The sequence below is a fragment of the Eptesicus fuscus genome, chromosome 19 (assembly GCF_027574615.1).
Source record: "Eptesicus fuscus isolate TK198812 chromosome 19, DD_ASM_mEF_20220401, whole genome shotgun sequence".
NCBI classification, from domain to species: Eukaryota; Metazoa; Chordata; class Mammalia; order Chiroptera; family Vespertilionidae; genus Eptesicus; species Eptesicus fuscus.
In genome coordinates this window covers 11,923,937-11,950,209 of record NC_072491.1, presented here as the reverse complement: position 1 = coordinate 11,950,209, position 26,273 = coordinate 11,923,937, and the positions used below count along the sequence as shown (strand labels likewise).

The 26,273-nt window shown below is 35.8% G+C and overlaps 1 protein-coding gene across 2 annotated transcripts in view; it reads right to left on the bottom strand.

Moving 5' to 3' along the window:
• Positions 1-26,273, bottom strand: part of VPS13B (vacuolar protein sorting 13 homolog B) — a 593,664-nt gene that overhangs the window by 493,471 nt on the left and 73,920 nt on the right. For both annotated transcript variants that reach the window (XM_008148507.3, XM_054708717.1), the window contains exon 17: positions 14,792-14,973. In XM_008148507.3, the coding sequence (XP_008146729.2) occupies positions 14,792-14,973 (182 nt within the window). The remainder of the gene's footprint in view (positions 1-14,791; positions 14,974-26,273) is intronic.

Genomic DNA, 26,273 nt, shown 5'->3' with positions numbered 1-26,273 from the left:
ATGAGGGAGAAATGAAGCTGTGAGACCCACGTTCTAAAGTTTAGGATCCTGCCAGGACTCTTTTAGTTTATCCTCAAGGCAACAGGGAGCCCCTGATAATTCATGAGGAGAGGAATTATGGGGTCACTCATGTCTTCTTGGTACAGAGTTTAGAAATGCTGAGCCCAGAAGTGCCTGAGGAGCCAGATGAGGAAAAGGGGGAGGCTAAATCCAGTCATGATAGGAGCATCACCCAAGAGACCAAGTGTTTCCAGGGAAAAGGATGGAGGGAACATGAGGCCACCTTCCCAAAATCCTTCCAACCCCAAACTGCTGACTGGCTCTGGTCCCAATCCCATCAGCGTCTGCCAGGGTCTTGTCAAGAGGCCCCACAGAACACAATGCTGTTTACTCAACCTGTTCAGTGCTTTATTGAACCAAGGTCCTAACAAATAACTCATTGGACCCTTTAAGCACAATCTTTCTCACATGCTGAGATTCAGAATCCAGAGATGGCTGTCTTTATTTTCATTGCTTCCATGGCATTTTCTCTTGACTATTTCCAAACTTTAAAATGTAAAGATTTTGTCCCTACAGACACACATATGCTCCTGCTGCGGGCTGTCGTGCTCACTAAAATACTTCCACAGCAGTCTGTGTGCACGTGTGTGTATATCATTGTGCATCTACCACTATCCATTCATCAATTCATTTGTTTGTTGGTCTGTCCATCAGTGAAAAGCAAGTTCTGACTAGTCAGGCCCCAGGGCTCGGCTCAAAGTAGGGTAATCAAACTCTTCCAAAAAAAATCAGAGGAGGGAAGACTCCCACACTCATTTTACAAGGCCAGCATAAACCTCATACTACAGACAGATAAGGACACTATAAAAAAGAAAATTACAGACCAATATGCCAGACAAATACAGATGCAAATATTCTCAATAAAATATTAACAAACCAAATTCAGAAGCACATTAAAAGGATCATTCACCATGATCAAGTGGGATTTATCCCTGGGATAAAAGAGTGATTAAAAAGATACAAATCAATAAACGTGATACTTGACATTAATAGAATGAAAAAAAAATCATATGATCATTTCAATAAACACAGAAAAAGCATTTTACAAAAATCAACATCCATTCATGTAAACATTTTTGACAAATTATGTATAGAAGGAACATACCTCAACATAATAAAGGCCATATATGACAAGCCCACAGCTAACATCAAACACAATGGTGAAAAGCTTTTTCTCTAAGATCAGGAAGAAGAAAAGGTGCCCACTCTCACCACTTCTTTTCAACATAATACTGTAGGCCTAGCTGGAGCAATCAGACAAGAAAAAGAAACAAAAGATATCAGAACCAATGTCAACCCCAATAAATTTAATTTAAAAAGGGGGGGAAAATTTTAAAGGCATCAGAATCAGAAAGACCTCAAATTGTTTCTATTTACAGATGACATTTCATATATAGAAAATCCTAAAGACTCCAACAAAAGCTTTTATATCTAATCAATGAATTCAATAAAGTTGTAAAAAACAAAATTAACATTAAAGAATCAGTAGCATTTCCATGTTACTAATGAGAAATTATCTGAAAGAATAATAAAGAAAATCCCATTTACAATAGAACCCAAACCGATACAATATCCTCCTACAGAATAAAACCCTAATATGCAAATCAACCCATCAGTGGAACAAATGGCAGAAAAACTGGTCACTATGATGCACACTGACCACCGGGGGGCAGACACTCAACACAGGAGCGTCTGCCTCCTCCTCCCCGCCCGTCCCCCCCCCACCCCACCCCCCCCCCCCCCGCCCCAGGTCAGTGACCTGCGGTGGCAACGATCAAGGATGGGGCCAGCCAGCGAGCACCCCACCAGTCGCCTTCCACAAACTAGCAGTGGGACATCCCCCAAGGGCACAGGCCAGGCTGAGGGACTCCCCCCCACCCTGCATGAATTTCATGCACTGAGCCTTTAGTTTATAAATATTTAGCCAAGGAAGTGAAAGATCTCTACATTGAAAACTATAAGACATTGTTGAAAGAAGTCAAGGAAGACAAATAAATTAAAGGATATCCATGTTCATTGATTGGAAGAATTATTATTGTTGAACTGTCCATGCTACTCAAAGCCATCTATAGATTCAATGTATTCTCTATGAAGATTCCAATGGTTTTTCTTTTACAAACATAGAAAAAAAAATCCTGAAGTTTACGTAACCAAACACACACACACACACACACACACACACCTGCAAAGCAATCCTGAAAAAAAAAAAAAAGAATAAAGCAGGAGGCCAAGCTATATTGATTTCAAGCTATATTATAAAGCTAAAGTAATCAAATAAAAACTGACACAGCCCAGCTGGCATGGCTCAGTGGTTGAGCATCAATCTATGATCCAGGAGATCACAATTCGATTCCCAGTCAGGGCATATGCCTGGGTTGCGGGCTCAATCCCCAGTGTGGGGCATACAAGAGGCAGCCAATCAATGATTCTCTCCCATCATTGATGTTTCTATCTCTCTCTCCCTCTCCCTTCCTCTCTGAAATCAATAAAAAATTTTAAATTGACACATAGACAATGGAACAGAGTCAAGAGCCAAGAAATAACACCCATGCATATATAGTCAACTAATATTTAACAAAAGGACCAAGAATACTCAATGGAAAAAGATATTCTCTTCAATAAATGATGCTGGGAAAATCAGATATTCACATATAAAAGAATGAAACTAGACTCCTATCTTACACCATTCAGCAAAATTAACTCAAAATGGATTAAAGTCTTAAATGAAAGACCTGAAACCATAAAACTCCTAAAAGGAAACATGGGAATTGAGAGGGAAGATCCTTGATATTGGGATTTGGCAATGATTTTTTGGATATGACACCTAAAACACAAGTAACCAAGTAAGAAATAAACAAATAATGCTGCAATGAACTTGACTATGGTAGGCAGATAGACAGACATGAGCAGAGCAAGGAGGATGGGCCAGGCACAGAAGGTCACCAGATGGAAAAGCCACAGGTAGCTAGCAAGGCACAATTGTAGGGTGAGACTTTGCCCCCAGGGTGACCTTTCCTCCCCTAGCATATCACTTGTCAGGTGGTTTGGACTTCCTGATCTTCCTCCCTAGAAATAACATCTAAGCCTCAGTTGTATTTCAGCTCCAGGCCCAGAAAAGCAACAAAACCAGACCAACAACTAAATGGCTGACCTCAAGTTGCATTGATTTGTGGTTACCAGAGGCAGGTTATGAGAGTTAGGGGAATTAGATGAAGATGGTCAAAAGGTATAAAATTCCAAATACAAGATAAATAGTATTGGGAATATAATGTACAACATGATGATTAAAGTTAACACTTCTGTAGGTATATTTACCTAAGAGAGTAAATCCTAAAAGTTTTCATCACAAGGGTAGATTTTCTTTTTTTGTATCTATTGGAAGCAATGGATATTAACTAAACTTATTGCGGTAATCAATTTTCAATATATGTAAGTCACTATGCTGTATACCTTAAACTCATACAGTGCTGCATGTCAATTATATCTCAATAAAACGTAAATGAAAAATCTGCTACACTAGCATATTAACAGAGAGGTCCTATACCTTTCATACAATCTGAACTTTTACACATTATAGGAGGATATCTCTAAAATTACCTTTTATATGGCAAAGTTAGTCCTTTTGTATCTGCTGACTAAAGGTGGTCATGTAATTCCCTCTGTAGCAATGGCTTTCCCACTTTATAATCAAGGTGACAAAATAGAGTAAAGGCAAGAATCAGCGGACTTGTGGGAAATGAAGGTGTCTGGCTGATAAGCTCCTATAATCAAGAATCACCCCTGTCCCTTAGTTACTTGGTCACCCAAGACAGTTCTCACAAACACTTTTATTTTCCTAGTACAAAAAAATGTTATCCCTATAGGAAAGACAGTCACGCATTAAATTTTGTTTCTTAAGCCCTTTGTAAGTTTATTTTCCACTACCAGACATTCAATTTACAAACACAGTTTCAGAAATACTCTATGTCTAACATGACGTCACGAAAACGTAAGCATATAATGTATGTAAACACAAACAGTATAATCTCAACTCGAGATATGCTCAGTAAAATCCAATGGTGGCCAAGACAGAAATACATTAACAATAATGTATAGTGCTATGGAAGTGTACCCCAAGAGAACATAGCTCAATGGGAGGTAAGTTTCAGAACACTGAGAACAATAAAAAGAATTATGTGGTGGAAGGATTAGGAGTGAGGAGCAGAAAATTTCTGGTATAAAATGAAGTACTCTGTTTTGGAAAATTACTCATGGGATAGAGAATGCTAACTCCCAAAATACATGTGTACAAGTGAGGTTCAATAAAGGAAACAGGATTCTGGCGGAACATTCATCTGTCCTCTTCTCTTTATTCATTTACACATAGAACTAGTCCATCTGATTTATTATTCATGATTGCGTTCATATTCAAAAAGCATTAAGCACATTCTTAATTCTCTAAACTATACACATAGAAAAATGATTATTATGTGGTTATTTATTTCTTAATAATTGTCACATATACTGTATATGATCTCAATAACTCTACATGAAGTAAAAAGGAATCTTTAAGTTCCATAAACATTATTATCATGCAAAATTTATATAGGGGCACTTCAAAAGTCACAAGATTCCTAAAAGTAGTATCATTTTACTATAATTTAAATAACAAGGGTATAATTTTACTGGTAGTTCTTAATGCAAATCTAACTCAACTCTTTATTTTTAGATAAGAATAAATTTATAGTCAATGCCTCTATCTGGAAAGAAAAAATTTTAACAGCTCAAATATATGTATTCTAGAACCTCTTGGAGGTATATTTTAGAACCTATTGGAGATGTTTTTCAGATGGGATAAAACTGAAAAGGGGGAACAGAAAAAGTATATCACTATGCCTCAGTCTTTTTCCTAAATGGTTAAAGAACTAGTCAACAACTCCAAAACCTCTTTTATATGCACACCTGGGAAGAATACTGAATCCGTAACTTTGCTCAGAGTTACACTGATGTGGTTTTAGACCAGATGTTTAAATGTTACAGTATGTACAATTTCTTCCCCTCTTCTAAGGCAGAAGTAAAGTAAGAGGAATATTTGACTTCACTCCACAAGAGACCTATTTAATAGTTTGGCGGTTATGTAAGTAAAGGTAGCTTGGCTAAGTCAATGTTGACGACATACAGAACGACATGATCCTAATGAGTTGGAAAATATTGGCTCTCATGAGAATAGACCAGATGCTACTGAGCTGAGAAAGCTACTGTATTATTGAATTTCTTTTTTATGAGGTAAAATTTATTATTCAACCATTAAGGTATCCCACATGAAATCTTGCATAAAAATACTTTTACAGTTACTTTCTGGAAAGTCGATTTTTATTTTAGCATTAAGACATCACTTAAATGAGGGATTCAAATGTCCATATGATCACCTTCAGCACAGATTTTAAAGTGTGTTAGTACTTTCCCTGCAAACATCAGATTAATGGAACTAAGCTATCAACAAAACAATAAAAAATTGTTTTGCTGATAGCCTAGTTGAAATAGTTCATTTGAAATAGTTCATTTCAAAACAATGAACCACCTGAATAAGGAAAAAGTGGTAGCAAGTCCTTGTTTTCCTGAGAAAACAAAAATCATCTGTGACTCTGTATTTTATCTTCTGGAAAAATAAACAAGGATTAGAATTTCTATAATTTTAGTGCCATCAAAAACATGAACAGCAAAAATATGTAATTCAATAATCCCAATTAATAATACATATTCAGTTCAAACTTCTACTTTATTCTTTATTTAATTAAGTTTCCTGTATTTGCTATTCTTTTATTACATAATTTCTAATTTTTTACTCAATTTCTGGTCTCTCCTAAATTTCAATAACTGAAAATTGAAAATATTCTTATTACCTGACAGTGAGAGTAAGACATTCACTACACAAAAACATCTATATGTAACATGCAGATTAATAAAATTCAATGCAAAAAGTTAAATTGCTAAGATTAGCATAGAACTTTTTTATTATTTATTTTAATATCTTCTAATTTTATCCTGATTTTTGTAAGAACTGATGAAGAAAAATGAGTCATTGGAGCTTTAAAGAATAAATAACTCAATATTCATATAAATATTTACTTAAAGCCTTACATAAACATATTCACAAAAAGAAACTAAAAAAGTGATTCAATAAAAATTATCTTTTTTTATGTATTATGATATATGGTTTGTTAAAGAAAAACGTATTTTCTTCCTAAAGGCATGTTTTAGTTTTGATGTTCAAAATTAAATTTGATGTCACATATCTGAAGCACCATTACTAATCCAACATGTACGATGAGAAGACTGAGGCACAAAGTTTTTGCAAATTCTTTTTTATGACCCAATAAAATCCAACAACCTAATGTTACTTGATTTTCTTTATACAGACTTGTTCAGTTATTAAAAGGAAAAAGTAACGTTAAATAAGTAGTTTTTTAATAATCAAGTTAATAAAATAGTAAAAAATTCTGTACCTGTAATCAAAGAATAAAAATTTTTTCTGTGGTTTGGTTCTTGATGTAAGAATGCAGAATAAGTAGAACACATATAAAACTTAATTATCAAATTAATTTATTTCCTTTGAGTTAATAAAATTATTTATATTATTCCACAACCTAATATTGGTTACCCTTCACTAAGAGTGCTGTGTTATTATAATCATGGAATCAATAACCAAGTTTTCTTACATATCAAGATTTCAGAATAAACATTTTTCACATTTAAAATGTCCCAGCAATGTCTAACACTGTTACATGTACATGTATATTGCCCATGATCCTGTTCTGTTCCTCTTGCCATTTCTTCTTAAATGGTATAAAAATCAATACAAGCATACCTCAGAGATATTGTAAGTTGGATTCCAGACTACCACAATAAAGCAAATATCGCAATAAAGCAAGTCACATAAATTTTTTTGGTTTCCCAGGGCACATAAAAGTCATTATGTTCATACTATATTATAGTCTTTTAATTGTGCAATATCATGATGTCTTAAAAAATAAATAGACCTTAATTTAAAAATACTCCATTGCTAAATAATGCTAACACGTCATCTGAGCCTGAAGCAAATCATACTCTTTTTGCTGGTGGAAGATCTTACCTTGATGTCAATGGCTGCTGACTGATCAGGGTAATCGTTGCTAAAGGTTGAAGTGACTGTGGCAATTTCTTAAAATAAGACGACAATAAAGTCTGCCCCATCAATTGATTCTTTCTTTCAGATCGACTTCTCTGTAGCATGTGATGCTTGATGTTTGATAGCGTTTTACCCACAGTAATTCTTTCAAAATTTAAGAGAATCCTCTCAAAACCTGCTACTGGTTTATCAACTAAGCTTATATAATATTCAAAATTCTTTGTTGTCCTTTCAAGAATCTTCACAGCAACTTTACTAGCAGTAAATTCCATCTCAAGAATCCACTTTGTGCATTATTAAGACGCAATTCCTCATCTGTTAAAGTTTGATTATGAGATTGCAGCAATTCAGTCACATTATAATTCTAGTTCTCTTGCTATTTCCACATCTGCAGTTACTTCTTCCACTGAAGTCTTTAACCCCTGAAAGTAGTCATCCATGAGGTTTGGAATCAACTTCATCCACACTCTGTTAATGCTGTTATTTTGTTGTCTTCCCATGAACCATGAATGTTCTTAATGGCATTTAGAATAGTAAATTCTTTCCAGTAAGTTTTCAATTTACTTTGCCCGGATCCATCAGAACAATCACTATCGACAGCAGCTATAGCCTTACAAAATGTATTTGTTAAATAAGAACTGAAAGTTGAAATTATTCCTTTATCCATAGCCTGAAAATTGGAAGTTATGTAGCAGGCATGAACACAACATTATTCTTGTTGTACATCTCCATCAGAGTTCTTGGGTGACCAAATGCATTATCAATGAGCAGTAATGTTTTTAAAGGTATCTTTTTTCTGAGCAGAAGGTCTCAACAGGCTTAAAATATTCAGTAAACCATGTTGTAAACAGATGTACTATCATCCAGGCTTTGTTGTACCATTTAGAGAGCACAGGCAGAGTAGATTTAGTGTAATTCTTAAGGGCCTGAATTTTTAGAAAGCTAAATGAGCACTAGCTTCAACTTAATCAGCTACAGTTAGTCCCAGCAAGAAGGTCTACCTATTCTTTAAAGCCAGGCATTGACTTCTCCTCTCTAACTTTCAAAGTCCTAGATGGCATATTCTTCCAATAAAAGACTATTTCATCTACATTGAAAATCTGTTGTTTAGTGTAGCCATATTCATTAATCATCTTATCTAGATCTTCTGGATAACTTGCTGCAGCTTTACATCAGCACTTGTTGCTTTACCTGGCATTTTTATATTTTATGGAGATGGCCCCTTTCCATTTTTAAACCTCATGAATCAACTTCTACTAGCTTCAAATTTTTTTTCTGCAGCTTCCTTATCTCTTTCGACCTTCATCAAAATGAAGAGAGGGCCTTGCTCTGAACTCAGTTTTAGCTTAAGGGAATGTTGCACTGGCTTTATCTGTGCAGAGCAGTAAAACTTTCTCCATATCAGCAATAAGCTGCTTTACTTTCTTATCATTCATGTGTTCACTGGAGTAGCACTTTTAATGTTCTTCAAGAACTTTTCCTTTGCATTCACAGGTTGGCTAATTGGAGCAAGAGGCCTAGCTTTTCACCTATCTGGGCTTTCTACATGCCTTCCTCACTAAGCTTAATAATATCAAGATTCTGATTTAAAATGAGAGGCATGCAACTCTTCCTTTCACTTGGACACTTCGAGGCCACTATAGGGTTGTTAACTGGCCTAATTTCAATATTGTTGTGTCTCAGGGAACAGGGAGGAGAGGGAGAGAGACAGGAGAACAGCCGGTCAGTCCAGCAGTCAGAACACACACACAACACTTATTAAGTTCGCCCTCTTATACAGGTGTAGTTCATGGTGCCCCAAAAGAATTAAAATAGTAACATCAGCCGAAACCTGTTTGGCTCAGTGGATAGAGCGTCGGCCTGCGAACTGAAAGGTCCCAGGTTCGATTCTGGTCAAGGGCATGTATCTTGGTTGCGGGCACATCCCCAGTGGGGGGTGTGCAGGAGGCAGCTGATCGATGTTTCTCTCTCATCCATGTTTCTAACTCTCTATCCCTCTCCCTTCCTCTCTGTAAAAAAATCAATAAAATATTAAAAAAAATAAAATAGTAACATCAGAGATCACTGATCACACATCATCATAACAAATATAATAATAATGAAAAGGTTTGAAATATTGCAATAATTATCAAAACGAGACAAAGAAATAAGAAGTGAGCAGATACTGTTAGAAAAATGGCACCAACAAGATTTTCTGGACACAGGGTTGCCACAAACTTTCAGTAAGTGAAAAAAAAACCAGTATCTCTGGATCGCACTAAAGTGAAACGCAATAAAATGAGATATGTCTATACTACATTTTCTTGCTAAGGAATTTTAAAATCTGAAAAGCATATCACTGATTGTTATTATCAAATTATTGTAGTTCTTTTGTTGGAAAGATATGAGTTTTTCTCCTTTTTGTCATTCAGGCATTTCTCACTCCTATCCTCTCAGTTTCTAAAACCCGAATTTTAAGAAGCACTTACAAAAAATTGTAATGCCAAAAAAAAATTTAATAAAAAGCATGCATAGCTTTTTCTGTATATAATTAATTAAATTGTAATGCCTGTTCTCACACACACAAAAAAAAATTAGAGCAATAATTGCATTTACTAATAAAGTACATCTTTCGTTTATAAATATAATAGAAGTTTCTCTTACTACATTATATGCATTCTATTTGATCCTATTTGATTCTTTTCAAGCTCTTAGTAGTAACCAACAAAGTTGATTTCAAACCCCAGTCTGCAGTCTGCAATTAATAAAATGGGAAATAGAAGTTCAATTATAAGTGAACTTTTCTGAAAATGCCAAAAACTATTAAAAATTCAGTTCAGATAATAGTGTTACTTTGGTGGTGGTAGATGCAGCACATAAAAAAATGTCTCACTGCAAGCAGAACATGTTGAAGAATAGGCATGGAGAAAGCAAAGTGAAAAAGAGAAGAAATAAAACTAGACGGTTACCATCACTAAAACTGTTGGTCATGGGAACCAAGATGAGTAATAAGTATAGGTAGGATTCTGTGATATAAAAAAAAGTTTGAAAGAATATAATGATAAAGACCAAGAAATAGGATCAACAACAAAAAAGAAACAAACCAATTCTGAATGATAACAAGGCCCAATGTAAAGATGTACTTGAGGGTACAAATGAGAGAAAATTTAGACAAAGGTGATCATCAGGAAAGTGAAAAGACAAACCACAGGATTGCAGAAAATGTTTATAAACCATATATCTGATAGGAGACTTGTACTCGAATATAAACAATTGTGCAACTTAAAACAAAAGGATACACAGGCCAAGTAAAATAAACAAAGACCTTAAGTAGACATTTCTTCACAAAAAATATAGTCAGTAAGCATAGGAAAAGATGCTCAACCTCATTAGCTATGAGGGAAATACAAACCCAAACCACAATGAGATACTACTTCCTTCATACCCAGATGGCTATAACCAAAAGACAGGTAATAAAAGTATGGTGAGGATGTGGGAAAACTGGAACTCTCATACAGCCCAGGTGGGAATATACTAGTACAATGGAATAAATAGTCTGGCAATTTTTCAAAAAGTTAAAAACAGAGTTACCATATGGCACAACAATTCTACACACAGATATACATCCATGAGAAATAGAAACATGAGCATATGTCCACACAAAAACTTGTAGATGAATGTTGGTAGCAACAATATTCATAATTGTCAAAAGTACAAATAACCCAAATGTCCACCATCTGATGAGTGGATGAACGAAATGTGGTATATACACACAATGGAATATTACTTGATAAAAAGAGAAATGAAGTATGGATACAAGCTACATTGGACAAACTCCTAAAACAGTACATTAAGTGAAAGAATTTAGTCACAAAGACTGTATTTGAATGTCTAGAATAGGCAAATCCATAAGAGACAAAAAAAATAAAAAAGATTAGTGTTGACTAGGGCTGGGGCATAAAAGGCTCAGGAGTGATGGCGAAAGAATGTGGGACTTCTTTTTTGGGTAATGACAATACTCTAAAATAAGACTGTGGTGATGGACACAGAACTCTGAATACACTATATGCTTAATACTGTATACCTGAAAGGGTGAATGTATGGTATGTGAATTATATCTCAATAAAACTGTTTTCAGGGGGGCAGATAGGACAAAAAGAATGAGAAGGTGGAGAGAAACCAAGGTAAGACATTTCTGGTTTGAGAGGGGAAAGGCGGAGAGGGGGAGGCTAGGCAAAGACATGAATGTGGAAAAATGCAATTTTTTTGATGACCAAGAAGACTATTAAGTATAGTGTTAAATCCAAAGGAAAAGACTGATTTTAACTTGTGGTAAAGCACTAGTTATCAAAGGACAAAGAATAATGTAGGCGAATATTATCAAAATAGAATTATATTCAATAAGGACAGAGAGAAAAGCCACTAGAATGAAGAATAGGAAAAAACACTGGATGCTGTGATCAATAATAAGACAGCAAGATGTAGGAAGGTAGGCTAGAGACACAAACTATTATAGAAGGTAAAGCAGGAACATTGAAGAGAAGTACTAGTACTTGGCTTATGGTCAACTTTAGAACAGAAGAACAATGGTTCTTCTTCCACACATTATCAGAATATAAGTCTGAAAGACTCAAGAATGTACATAGCCTACATAACCACTTCATTAATGTAGTAAATGAGAACTAGCTGTAATGTAAAGCAAAGGATCACATGTTTAAACCAAACATATTAAACAAAGTTTAACAGTGCTGAGTATTGTCTATTAATAGCCCACAGATGCAAGATAATAAAATGCTAAACCTTACACCTTTAATATATATTTCCTGGATCTTAATAAGGTAGAAATTTTGGAGACAATACTACAAACACACCACTAAGAATAAAATAAACAAAATAAGACTTTGGCTAGCAAAAGAAAAACATAAGATAACTGGGCATTTGGAAATATGGCTTATTAAAATTATTTTAGCTGATCCTTTTAATTCATCTATTATAAATTTTACAGCTGCTTTATTTGATAAAAATAAACTTCCTTAGCAGAGGTGAAAACATCCTAACAGCATTCCACTTTCCTCAATTCCCCTAATCTGCAATAAATCAGTTCTACATGTTTTAGGTTTCTCAATAATAGACCACCAGGATATGAATCATATATTTTATGGTTACTTGTTCAATTGTTTTTAATACCTGTGACTGCATTCTGTTAGGGCAGAATATTTTCAGAATAAGAAATTTTAAATAAAAAAATTTTAATAGCACAGTCCACTTGATAAATTTAGAAAAGGAAATAGGGGATTAGTTGGGTTAAAAAAAATGAAAATTATAAAAGTAATTAAAATCACCACCTGCTTACTGATATGAATTGTGGAGCTAGGCCTGCAGACACACACACACACACAAAAATTTAAATAAAAAAAGGTAGATTATTATTGTGAGACAATAAACCAAAAAAACTCTAGAGAGAACATTACAGGAAACAGAAATTGACCAAGCAAAAAATTAAATTAGATAAATTCACAGTGCTAAATAGTATCACCAATAAAGGCCTCACTGTAGTAGGCCTTGTGGATTTAAAAGAAAATATGTTCTCCAATAAGTTTCTCCACATAAAATAATGGCCATATGAAAAGCAATAACACAATGTCTTGGTCCATTTGGACTGCTACAACAAAATATCACAATCTGGGGTAGCCTATAAACAATAGAAATGTACTTCTCACTGTTCTGGATGGAGGCTGGGTGCCAACATGACCAGGTTCTCTTGAGAACCTCTATCAGGATGCAGACTGCTGACTTCTCTCTGTGTCTTTACATGGCATAAGGGGCAAGGAAGCTCTCTCCGGCCTCTTTATAGAAGAACATTAATTTCATTCATGAGGACTCCACCCTCATCATCGAATCACCTCCCAAAGACCCCACTTTCTAATACCATTACACTAGGCCAGTGGTCGGCAAACTGCGGCTCACGAGCCACATGTGGCTCTTGGCCCCTTGAGTGTGGCTCTTCCACAAAATACCATGTGCGGGTGCACACGTACAGTGCGATTGAAACTTCGTGGCCCATGCGCAGAAGTCAGTTTTCGGCTCTCAAAAGAAATTTCAATCGTTGATATTTGGCTCTGTTGACTAATGAGTTTGCCGAACACTGCACTAGGCCTTAGAATTTTCAAAAGATGAATTATGGTGGAAACAGACATTCAGACTATAACACATATCTAGTCTACTTAAATATTCATCAATTCAAAAAGCTTTTTTTGAATGAAACAAAATTTATATAACATGAAATTTATCCTTTTTAAAGCGTACAATTAAGTGGAATTGAGCATATTCACAATCATAAAAACACCACCACAATCTAATTCCAGTACATTTTCATTACCCCAAAGAAACTCATATCCATTAGCAATCACTCCCATTCCTCCTTCTCCTCACACTCGGGCAACCATTAATCTATGTCTGTCCCTGCAGATTTGCCTGCTCCAAGCATTTCATATAAATGAAATACTAAAATGTAACTTTTTACATTTGGCTTCTATCTCTTAGCATGCTGTTTTCAAGGTTCTCCACATTGTAGCATGTATCAGTACTTCATTCCTTTTTATGTCTGAATAATATTCCATTGTACATTCATCAGTTACAGACATTTGTGTCGTTTCTACCTTTTGGCTATTAAGACTAATGCTATGTGATCTCTTTTACTAGTATATGTGGAATCTAAAGAAGTCAAATACATGGAACAATAGTTACCAGAGCCAAGGTGGTAGGGGGAAATGAGAGATGTTGGTCAAAGGTTACAAAGTTATGTAGGATGAATGAGTTCCACAAATCTAATGTAAAGCATGATGACTACAATCAGCAATAATGTATTATATACAGGTTTTGCTAAGACATTTCAGGTGCTCTCACCACAGGAAAAGATTGGTAACCATGTAAGGAGACAAAGATGTTAATTAGTTTGACTGTAGTAACTATTCCACTATGCATATCAAAACATCATGTTGCACACAAAAAGGATAATTTGCTTACCAACTCTTAGAGTATTATGATCAAGTATTTTAATCCATTCTACCAGCATAATCAAACATATTGTATTTGTGCTCGATTTATTTATAATTTCAAACATACACATTGATCCCTCAAAAGTTATCTATGTAAGGCCAAAGTATCAATTGTACGAGGAGTAGGTGAAAAATAATCTCTTGCAATTATAAAATACTAGAGGCCAAGCACGCGAAATTGCGCAAGACCCAGAACTGCAGCGCCGGTGGGACCCCAGACCAGCCCGCTGCCGTGAGCCACCATGCCATGTGAGCTGCGAGCCCCGCCACATCACACGAGCCGCAAGTGGCTCGCGGGCGTCGGGGAGGGACCGAGAGGTGCTCCATGCACCTCCTGGTGACTGGTCATTTGGTCGTTACAGCGTTATGGCCACTGGCCTTTTATAATATAGATATCCAGAAACTGGTGGCAGGGAACACAACTAAATGGCTAAATACACTACACAATTTAAGTTGAGCAAGTTATACGTATAGGTTTGAATGATAAAATATTAGTCACAACTAATAAGAACTTTCCATATAATTGTCAAGAAGATTGTGCTCGTACCTATAGTTTGGAAAACTTCATTCATCAAAGCTTCATTCACTACTGAAGAGCTGACACTTCCAATATGAGACCAACTTTGATATATTGCTTGCAGTAAAAGTGTCTGTGCTCTTGTAGCTTGAATTGTAAGATTTGGAAGTTCAAATATACCTTCAGTTATAGCAATCTGAGATCTTTTCGTCCTGCATAAGAAAACAGAAAGAATAACAATATAGTAAGTAGTATTTACAAACAACAACATACAGAATGAATTAAGTTGCCAGGGAAGAATTGGTATACATTAGAAATACTTTAAAATAGAATTAACAAATAGATACACAATTCTACTAACTTTAAAAAAGTTTCACTATTTCAGATCTCACATAATAAAATATATCAATGCAAAATAAAATAATTGATACACATAAATTCTGCTCATGCAATTATACTTTGCAAAAGTCAATCATCAGAAAACAGTGAAATATTAATATTTAACACTCAAAGAGAATTTACTAGCAGACATACAATGTTCTAAATGTATTCTATCAACTAACTCATTGAATTCTTCCCTAATATTCTTTGAGAGAGGTTTTTATCATTATCTTAATTTTTAAGATGGGAAAATAAGACACAAAGAGATAAATTACGGTGTCAAATACACAGCTATTCTTCGGAGATTCCATCTAAACTTGACTCTGCAAAGTTCAATTTCTGGAATCTATAATAATAAAAGCATAATATGCAAATCGACTTAATGGCCAAACAGCAGAACGACTGTCCAGATGACCATGGTATGACACGCACTGGCGCCAGGCCAGCCAAGGCAGGTGCGATGCGATTGGTCGGTGGGCCCACCATCGCCCCACGATCACCCAGCAGAGGTAAGCCCAGGCCACCGACATGCGGGGCAATTAATCAGGGGGCTCCGTGATCGCCCCAAAGAGGGAGGCCCAGGCCACCCTCTGCAGGGCAATTGATGGTAGGGGGAGGGCCTCCTCGATCAATCACCCCGCAGAGGGAAGCCCAGGCCAACAGCCAGGGGGCGATCGATGGGGGGCGGAAGGGTGGTGGACTCCGCAACCGCCCCAAAGACGGAGGCCCAGGCCAACCTCTGCAGGGCGATCGATCAGGGGCTCCACAGAACCAGGGAACTGGGTGTGGCAGCGGAAGCGGGCAGCACCAGGCCAAGGCGGGTGCGGGTGGGGGTCAGGGCTGCAGGGCCAAGAGGCAGCCATGGACGTGAGGCAGCAAGGGCTGCAAGGACCCCAGCAGCCAGGGCTGGGAGGTAGCCGGGGCTGCAAAGGCCTACCCTTGCACGGATTTTGTGCATCAGGCCTCTAGTTTATATTTGTAAATCTTTAACCTTTCTTTCAAAGTTTTCCATTTAAGGTACTGGATGTAGGACATGAAATTATAAAATATCTGAGTTCCAATTCTAGCTAAATCAGAAATGGCCCATAACATGAAAAGACTCTAAGCCTCACCAGAAAAAGGGAAATTCAAATTAAAACAATGTAAGATTCTTAACCTCTCAGATGAGAAAAATTCTTAACCTCTCAGGCTCACCTAACACATCTTCTAGGAATCTACCTGATAGGAACTCTCTAGAACTCTCAAGAATATTTAGATCGCCCTGGCCAGTTTGGCTCAGTGGATAGAGCGTCGGCCTGCGGACTGAAGGGTCCCAGGTTTGATTCCGGCCAAGGGCACATGCCTGGGTTGCGGGCTCCATCCCTGGTGGGGAGCGTGCAGGAGGCAGCCGATCAATGATTCTCTCTCATCATTGATGTTTCTCTCTCCCCCTCTTCCTTCCTCTCTGAAATCAATAAAGAAATATATTTTAAAATAATAATATGTATTTTAAAAAAAAAAGAATACTTAGACCCGTGGTCGGCAAACTGCGGCTCACGAGCCACATGCAGCTCTTTGGCCCCTTGAGTGTGGCTCTTCCACAAAATACCACGGCTTGGGCGAGTCTATTTTGAAGAAGTGACATTAGAAGAAGTTTAAGTTTAAAAAATTTGGCTCTCAAAAGAAATTTCAATTGTTGTACTGTTGATATTTGGTTCTGTTGACTAATCAGTTTGCCGACCACTGACTTAGACCATGATAGTATTTGCAGCATTATTTAAAATAGCCTACACCTGAGACAATCTCACTGTTAAAATCTGGCATCTTAACTTCATGTAAAACTACTCAGATATTAAAATAATAAAGGTCGCTAAATCTACTGACATGAAAGGCTATCATGAAATATGGGTGAGTAAAATATATATATAGGGTATCCCAAAACAATATATGCAACATACTTTGAATAATTATAAAGACAGTGCTTATTAAAATACATTTCATTTTCAAAATTGAGCTCTCGGCTGTTAAAGTGTGTGTACATTTTTGGGACCCTCTGTAGTTGCCTTGTAAGACAGTTTCTTATAATAGCAGGAAGTGGTGGCTTACCCACACGTCATAAAACCCTATCTGCGTGGGTTTGAATATTGAAATTAAAAGTTCAGGACAGAACTCTTTATAGAAGCCATTCCTGGAAGAGGAGAATAGTGGATGCATTTTATGTGTTCTTCTCCTTGTTCTCCCTATGTTAATGTCTGTATTGCTTTACTTGGTCCCTTGAGAAATCTAGACTATTATTTTTTGAAAAATCTGTATTATTCTTTTTTCAAACATTTTAAAGAAATTACAATATTTCAAGAAGGAACTAAGAAAATCACAAACTATGTCAAAATGAAGTAACTTCATAAAACATCTTTAAAATGTGAAGATAAGATATTAGCATTATTAATGTATCCACCTACCTCCTCTCCCTGTCCTGACATTGGATTATCAAATAATTTCTTACCTCCTCACTGAAATAAAACTTCACTTAAAACTACCCTACAGAGAAATGACATCAGCAAAAAAGGCAGAATAAGGTATACCAAAAATCTGTCCCTCCATAAAAGCAACAACAAAAAATGTCAAAAGATGTCAAGAATTAACATTTTTTAAAATTCTGAAAACTAACCAAAAGCCTGCAGCAAAAAAAGGGAACACTTAAACATGAGAAATGATTTAAAAAATTAAAAAGCCCACCTAATCTCAGTAGTAACAGTGAGCTTTGTAGTGTTTTTACTTTCCCATGTTGCATCCCCTGCCCAGAAGCTCAGCAGTGGCACTGAAGAGCCCACATTCCCAGTACAGGTAGCAGGCAGCAAAGAAAGCAAAGCAGACCTTCTCCACAACAAATTGTAGTTGTTTGTTTTGACTTGTCTGGTGGCTACCAAGATAACCAACTCAAAGAGCTTGCTTTATCTCTCTTAATTCAGAACTCTCCCAAACAACTACGTAGGGGTATTTATAGAAAACATTTAGAGGAATAATTACATTAGTCCATGCTGCCCGGGACAGTGTGTAAGAGAAATGGCAAACAAAATGAATTAACCAAAATCTTGGGAGGAAAGTAATTTTAAAAATAGGGTAATAAAAAAATTGGGCAATAAGAGAATTGAAAAGCTCCAACATCTTCCGAGGAATACAGAAGGCCATACACATGCTCAGGACTGTGCAGTTGCAGAGGGAGAACTATAGAAAGGTTTTAAGCTCCCAACCCTGGCTGACTTCCAGGGTTTACCCAACAAGAAAAGAAGGCAGAGTTGTAAAATGCCTGGTTGAGTTTTGAAGGCATTCCCCATCAGAAATGATGGAGGCCACACAGCAATAGGATGAAACAGTAAAAGTGCTGAAATAAAAAACTATTGTAATAAAAACAATTCTGGCAAAGCGATCTTTCAAAAATGAAGTGGAAATCTCCCAAGAAAGAAAAGTCCAGGGCCAGAAGCCTTCACTGGTAAATTCTAACAAACATTTAAAGAAGAATAAATACCAATCCTTTTTAAACTTGTGCAAGAAATAGAAGAAAAACTGCTACCTAATTCTTTTCATAAAGCCAGTATTATCCTGATACCAAAGGCAGACAAGGACAACATAAGAATTCTTTCCACAACCCAATTAAAAAGATGAGCATGGACCTAAATTGACATTTCTCCAAAGAGGACCTACAGATGGCCAAGAGACCTATGCAAAAAGGCTCAATGCCACTAACCCTCAGAGAGATGCAAAGTAGAATGACAATGAGGCATCACCTCACACCTAACAGAATTGCTGCCATCAACAAATCAACAAATGACAAGTGCTTGTGAGGTTGTGGAGAAAAGGGAACCCTAGTACACTGCTGGTGAGAATGCAGACTGGTGCAGCAATATGGAAAACAGTATGGAGTTTCCTCAAAAAATAAAAAATGGAACTGCCACTTGACCCAGTAATCGCATTGCTAGGAATATATCCTAAGAATCCAGAGGTACCAATCAGAAAGAATATATGCAACCCCATGTTCATATCAGCGCTATTTACAATGGCTAAGACTTGAAAACAGCCCAAGTAGATGAGTAGATAAAGAAAGGGGTGGTACATTTACACAATGGAAAACTATGCAGCAGTTAAAAAGCTCTCTGACCATTTGAGACAGCATGGAGGGATCTGAAGAGTATCATACTAAGCAAAATAAACCAGTCTGAGAAAGACAAGTATCACATGATCTCACTTTTATGTGGAATCTAATGAACAAAATAACAAACAAAATAGATACAGAGACATGGAAGTATGCAACAGACTGATGAATCTCAGAGGGGAGGGGAGGGGAGGGGAGGGGAATGGATTAACCAAAGAATTTATATGCGTATATCCAACCAAACTGCAAGGTGCAAAGTAATTATACAAAAATAAGTTTTCTATCTATATACATTCACAAATAATCTAAAAGGAAAATTAAGAAAATTCTATTTATAACAGCAACAAAATGGAATAAAATACTTAGGGATAATTTAACAAAGAAGTGCAAGATTTTTAGATTGAAAACTACAAAGCATTGTTGAAACACATTAAAGAAAGAATCTAAATAATGGTAAGACAGACCATGTTTATGGATTAGAAATTTTAATATTAAGATGGCAATAGTTGCCAAATCAATATATAGATCCAATATAATCCCTACAAAATCCCAGCTATTTTGAATAAATGAATAAACTAATCCTAAAATTCATATGGACTTGTGAGGGACCCCAATAGCCAAAACAATCTGGAAAAAAAAGTTGGAAGACTCATATTTTCTAATTTCAAAACTTACTACATAGGTACAGTAATCAAAGAGTGTCACACGAGCATAAGGACAGACATACAAAAAATCAGTGCACTAGAACTGAGAGTCTAGAAATTAACCTTTATGTCTATGGCCACTGGATTTCTATTAACAATGTCGAGATCAAGTGATGGAAAATGAATAATCTTAAACAAATGGTTTTGCAACAATTGGATATCCAAATACAAAAGAACGATGTTAGACCACTACCTCACACCATACCAAAATTAAAGCAAAACTGATCAAAAGGTAAAACTATAAAACTCTTAGAAGAAAATACAGGTGTAAATCTTCATGATCCTGGATTAAGGAACAGTTTATTAAATATGATTTCAAAAGCAAAATAAACATAAATAAATTGAACTACTTCAAAATTTTAAAATTTTGTATATCAAAGGATATTATTCAGAAAGTGAAAAGACAACTAGAGCATGGGAGAAAATATTTGCAAATGATACATCTAATAGGGGTCTAGTGTTTAGAATATGCAAAAAACTCCCACAACTCAAAGACATAAAGACATACAATCTAATGAAAAATGAAGGAGGACATGAATAGACATTTGTCCAAAGAAGATACAGAAATAGCCAATAAGCACATGAAAAGATAGTCAACATCGTTAGTGATATAAAAATCAAAACCACAATGAGATGCCATTTTACACCAAACAGGACAAATATAAAAAAAGAAAATAGCTCTAGCTGGTTTGACTCAGTGGATAGAACGTCGGCCTGAGGACTAAAGGGTCCCAGGTTCAATTCCGGTCAAGGGCACATGCCCGGGTTGCAGGCTCAATCCCCAGGGTGGGGCGTGCAGGAGGCAGTCTATCAATGATTCTCTCTCATTGATGTTTCTATCTCTCTCCTCTCCCTTCCTCTCTGAAATCAATAAAAAAAATTTTTTTAAAGAAAATAACAAATGTTGGCAAAGATGAGGAGGAACTGGAACCCTCACACACTAAGAGTAGAACTATATAATGGTACAGCCACAATGTAAAATAACTTGGCAGTTCATCAGAAAGGTAAATATAGATTTACTATATGACCGGGCAATCATATGAACTGAAAGTGTGTTCATATAAAAACTCATACATACAAGTTCATAGCAACATTATTCTTAACCAAAATATGGAAACAACCCAAATGTAAGACAACTAATGAATGGATAAACTAAATGTGAAATATTTTTCAGTCATTAAAAAAATAAAGTGTTGATACATGCTACAACATGGATAAACCTTGAAAACATACTAAATGTAAGAGGGCAGATAGAAAATGCCACATATTTTAAGGTTCTGATTATATAAAATGTCCAGAATCCTAGATAGAGACAGTGTTTGTTTGTTTGTTTATCCTCATCCGAGGATATTTTTTCCACTGATTTCTAGGGAGACTGGAAGAGACAGGGAAAGACAGAAACATTGATGTGAAAGAAACACATCGATTGGTTGCTTCCTGCACGAGCCCTGACCAGGACCCAGGCTGGGGAAGAGCCTGCAACAGAGATGCGTGCCCTTGACTGAAATCGAACCTGAGACCCTTTGGTCCGCAGGCTGATGCTCTATCCACTGAGCTAAAATAACTAGGGGGAGACCGGGTTTCTTTTTTCGAATTTTAAAATTGTTCTGGAATTAGAACATGATAATGATGATGAATGCAAAACAATGTGAATATACCAATAATCAATGAATTGTAGTTTAAAACACTTAATATGTTGACTTTCATGTTATTTGGATTTTATCTCAATAAAAAAAATAAATCCCCCTAAAGTATTCAGAACTCTGTTCCTAGGAACACCTATCCAAGCAACTAACTATTGCCTTCTCTCACTCAAAACAACAAAAACAAACCCTGGGATCAGACATCTCTCTTAATTAGCATGTTATAAGTTAAGTATATAGTTTCACATTAAGATTTCTATGGCGTTGTCCATACAACTTCCAAATATTTAATAGAAATATGTGGCTGTACCGAAATTTACCTTTCAATCCACAATCCTGATCACAGTTTACCATAAAACCGATAGGAATGAATAGACCAGGAAACAAATATGCACTGAATAAAATATTCTTTAAACCAAACAGCTAAAATAATAGAGATCAAGAGACAGTAGGAAAAACAAACAGGACCCAATTCACACATTTATATTTCATTGTCATCACTAGTTTCTTTTGCTTTTCCAACATTGCAGCCATTTTTTAAATTGTTTTCTTTTCTTTAATTAAGGGTTTAAATATTGAGAGGTGGTTCTATACTATGCTCTCAAATTTCTGTTTATTAGTAGTAATACTAAGAAAACAGATATTTGTAACATGTACATATAAAAATGTACAATTAATCTAGCTATCTATCTTCAGCCAGATACGCTATGATATTTGAGAAGTCCTATGGAGCAGCAAGAGTTTTGTTCTTATAACTACAGCAATATTTACTTATAAGGCAAAATTATACTTGGATTCTTTTTATAAGTGGGTCTTTACTATTTCATAACAAATACAGCTACTGTACATGGTACTTTAACTTTCAAGTCATCATACGTCACTTAAAATAGTTCCCAAATGGATAACATAGACTTAACAAAAACTTAAACATATGCAAATTTTAAAAGATTAATTTATTCTACCTTTTAATAATGCCCAAGGGTAGAGGGCCATTCCCTCCTTCGGATTCAATTTAATTCAACATCAAAGGAAATAATTCACTTTGTACAAAAGCCAGAATTCAATAATAAACAAGTAAGTTATATCATACACATAGGACATGTTTTTGTGGTTTGTTTTACTTTCCAGCTGTAAGGAACTACAAATAAAAGTACATTTTATTATACGTCTGTTAAGTACTCCAGTAGCATTTGAACTAAAATAAACTATTTTAAAATTATTTGGCAATAGATTGTAACTTACACAATGTACCTGCTGTTTGTATAATATCAATGAAGAGGGTTTTTTGTTTTTTCTTTTGTTTTTGTCAACTCTGAAATATTGCTAACAGGCTAACAAGTATAGGAAATGAACACCCATGTATCCACTTCATAAACCCAACTGATTAACCCATAATATTATACCATATTTACTTCAGAGGTTTTAAACAAATCAATAGCTTTTACAACTTTTTTAAAGCTATTTGGGGTGGGGGGCTCATTAAAATGTCAATGAAAATGCACAATAAAAGTATAATTTTCCTTGTGATTTATGTCACTACAAATTTATTTAAACTTTGTTTAAAATAAAACAGCTCAATAAAATTCATACCAAAGGTATCTAACAACTTCTGAGTTTACCTAATTTTTTTTGAAATATCACTAAACTTACATTTTAACAGTTAAGTTGGTGAAAATAATTTATTTAACAAATGGCTATTTCACATATCCCTAAGTCCTAGTCTGAACATATGTTCATTTTACAGAATAGGTTTAAAAACTATCAGTGTAAACATTACTCTCTAGGGGAAAATAAATCCTAATGTAACTAGTGGGATAAACAACTCATTAAAACTAAACTTGGAAAAACTCCAGGATAAATTTAAGGAAATAGAAACACACCGGTCTTGATCGTGTAGTAGCAAAGACTGAAAATGAATATGCCCTAATTAACAAATACTTTAAAGACTCTACTTGTACCATCTGCTGACATTATAATACAGAGCTGGTGAAAATTCTGGACCAATATAGCATCTCTATAAAGAAAATTATTCCTCCAAATTTTTAAATAAAAATGTGGAAGTGGTTCTTATTACTCAATGCAAAGGAATTAACTTATACAATCCATTCATGTTCATAGGAATACCATAAAATTTTTGCCCTACATAAACTCGAAGAACAGCCATCCATTCTTTTAAAATCAACACACCTCACAGCAGTTGAAAGAATAGCCTCAGAAACAGCTGGATCTAAAGATTTATATAGAATCCCCAAATGCAAAGTTTAAACCTACAAATTAGTTCCAAAAATGTATTTTTGTTATTACTCATATCCTGTACAGTAAAATAAGATTAGATCACTTTTTCCAAAATAAAATGAGTACAAAACTTCACTAACTCAACTTAGAAATGAAAGCAGTTTTAAAAGCTGAGAAATTTATATTTAGTTCTGTATACAATGACCCTTTAACTTACACATCAATACTTAAAAGAAGTTTTTAATTAAATGTTAAGTAAAATAATTGGTTAAATTAGCTCTTCTTTTCTCTTTCTGATCCCACCCCACTCCCCAGAGACAACCACTTTTTATGAGTTTAGCAATACATACCCACAGACCTCTGCCTACTTGTTTTTTTGCATTCATAGATACACATATAATTTTAATGAATATATATGTGTATATGACTACAGCCTCCATTTAGTGACTAAACAGCATATCTTACAGATCATCAAGATCTTTCAACATTAGTATATATACTCTTACAATGGTCTTTTTAATGCCTGCTTGGTATTTTACTGTTTGAATCAAGTTTCACATTCATCAGCATTTCTCAACATCCCCACTAGTATTAACTATTATACTTTTTAATTATAATGATGTTCAGCATTTGCAAATGGCTGTAAAATATAAATTATATCCTGTTTAATTGCAAATATATTTTGCCATTTTTCAAATTTTCTAAAAAAATATCATTATTTGAATTTAAATGTTAGATAACAGATGAACAAATAAAATGGGAAGTAAACCTTGTCTATCTTTAAAGCAAAAATACAATAACTGCTTGATTATTATAACATAGAAAGTCCAAAATTTTATAATGAAGTATTGGTGGTGGCAAATAAATAAAATACCAAAGAAGCAAATGCTCTCCTTCATTAATCTCATCATTTCCTAAAAAGTTGTTCAATTCCTCTACTGAAGTAAAAGTGTTTTAACTATTCAGGAAAAAAAGAGAGAAATAAAGTTTATTTATGCAATATATCTGTATCATAAAAGGCCTGTGGTCGTCACGCCGTAACGGCGGAACGACCAAACCAGGGGGCCAGTTCACTGTCCCTCAGACCGTTGGAGGGCCGGACTATAGTTTAAAAAAAAACTATGAACAAATTTCTGTGCACACTGCTAAGTCGGCTGCTAAGCAGGACAGACAGTGGCGGCAAAAACACCTGGCGGGCCGGATAAATGTCCTCGGCGGGCCGCATGTGGCCCGCCGGCCGTAGTTTGAGGACCCCCGGACCAAACAAATGGTCACCAGGAGGTGCAAGGAGCACCTCTCGCGGGACGGGATTCATGGCTCGCGAGGCGGGGTCCTCGCGGGGCTGGCGGGGCCCAAGCGGCGGAGGCGGGGTCCGCAGCTCACGCAGGGGGGGTCTGGGGTCCTGCTGGTGCTGCGGGCTAGGTCTCCCATGCTGGTCCGCTAGTGTATATATATAAAATCAGTAACATTCAAATAGAACCTTGAAAATTCTGATTAGGAAAACGACTAGAATTTTAGTTCAACTTCAGTCATTCATTAAAGTCATTGGTTTCTGATTTGGCCAAGAGCACATTTTACATGTATTACTTAAATAAAAAGGAAATAGACTAGGTTGTCAAAAAAGATTACAATCTGAATCAATCAGACAACAAAAGAACACTGAAATCACTGAAAAAATTACCAGCTTATGTCAATGAATATTCACTTGTGCCTACCATAGATTCAAGGTTTTGACATGTCCTCCATAGAAACAAGGGATGGTCCTTATGGAACTTAAATTTTTGAAAACAATTTAGAAAAGTTATTAAATAATCACACCAACTAGATCAAAATCACTTCTATGAAAAGAACAGTGAAAAACAGGAACAATATCCCACCCTTAGAAGAATGTGACCTAACCAGTGAAAATGTCAATTGGACCAATATCTGAGGGGTGAATAAAGATTATTTAGGCTAAGACTAGTGAAATATGGTGAAAGACTAGGTTGAAAGAAGACAAAGTGAAAAAGGTCCAAAAGGTTAGAGAAGCCCTGGCCGGGTGACTCAGTTGGTTGGAGTGCCTTCCCATACACCAAAAAGTTGGAAGTTCGAGCCCCCTGTGGGGGCACATAGAGGTATGAGAGGCAACCAATCAATCAATGTTTCTAACATCGATGTCTCTCTCTCTCTCTCTCTCTCTCTCTCTCTCTCTCTCTCTCTCTCTCTCACACACACACACACACACACACACACACACACACACTTCCTCTCTCTAGAATCAGTAAAAAGACGTATCTTCGGATAAGGATAAAACAAAATTTTTAAAGGTGGGAGAGGACAGGGAGGAAGATAATCAGATGAATCTAGACAGCCAAGAAGGGCCCAGATCTGGAGGGTATCAGAATGTTTTAAGAATTTTTATTTCTATAATAAAAATTTAT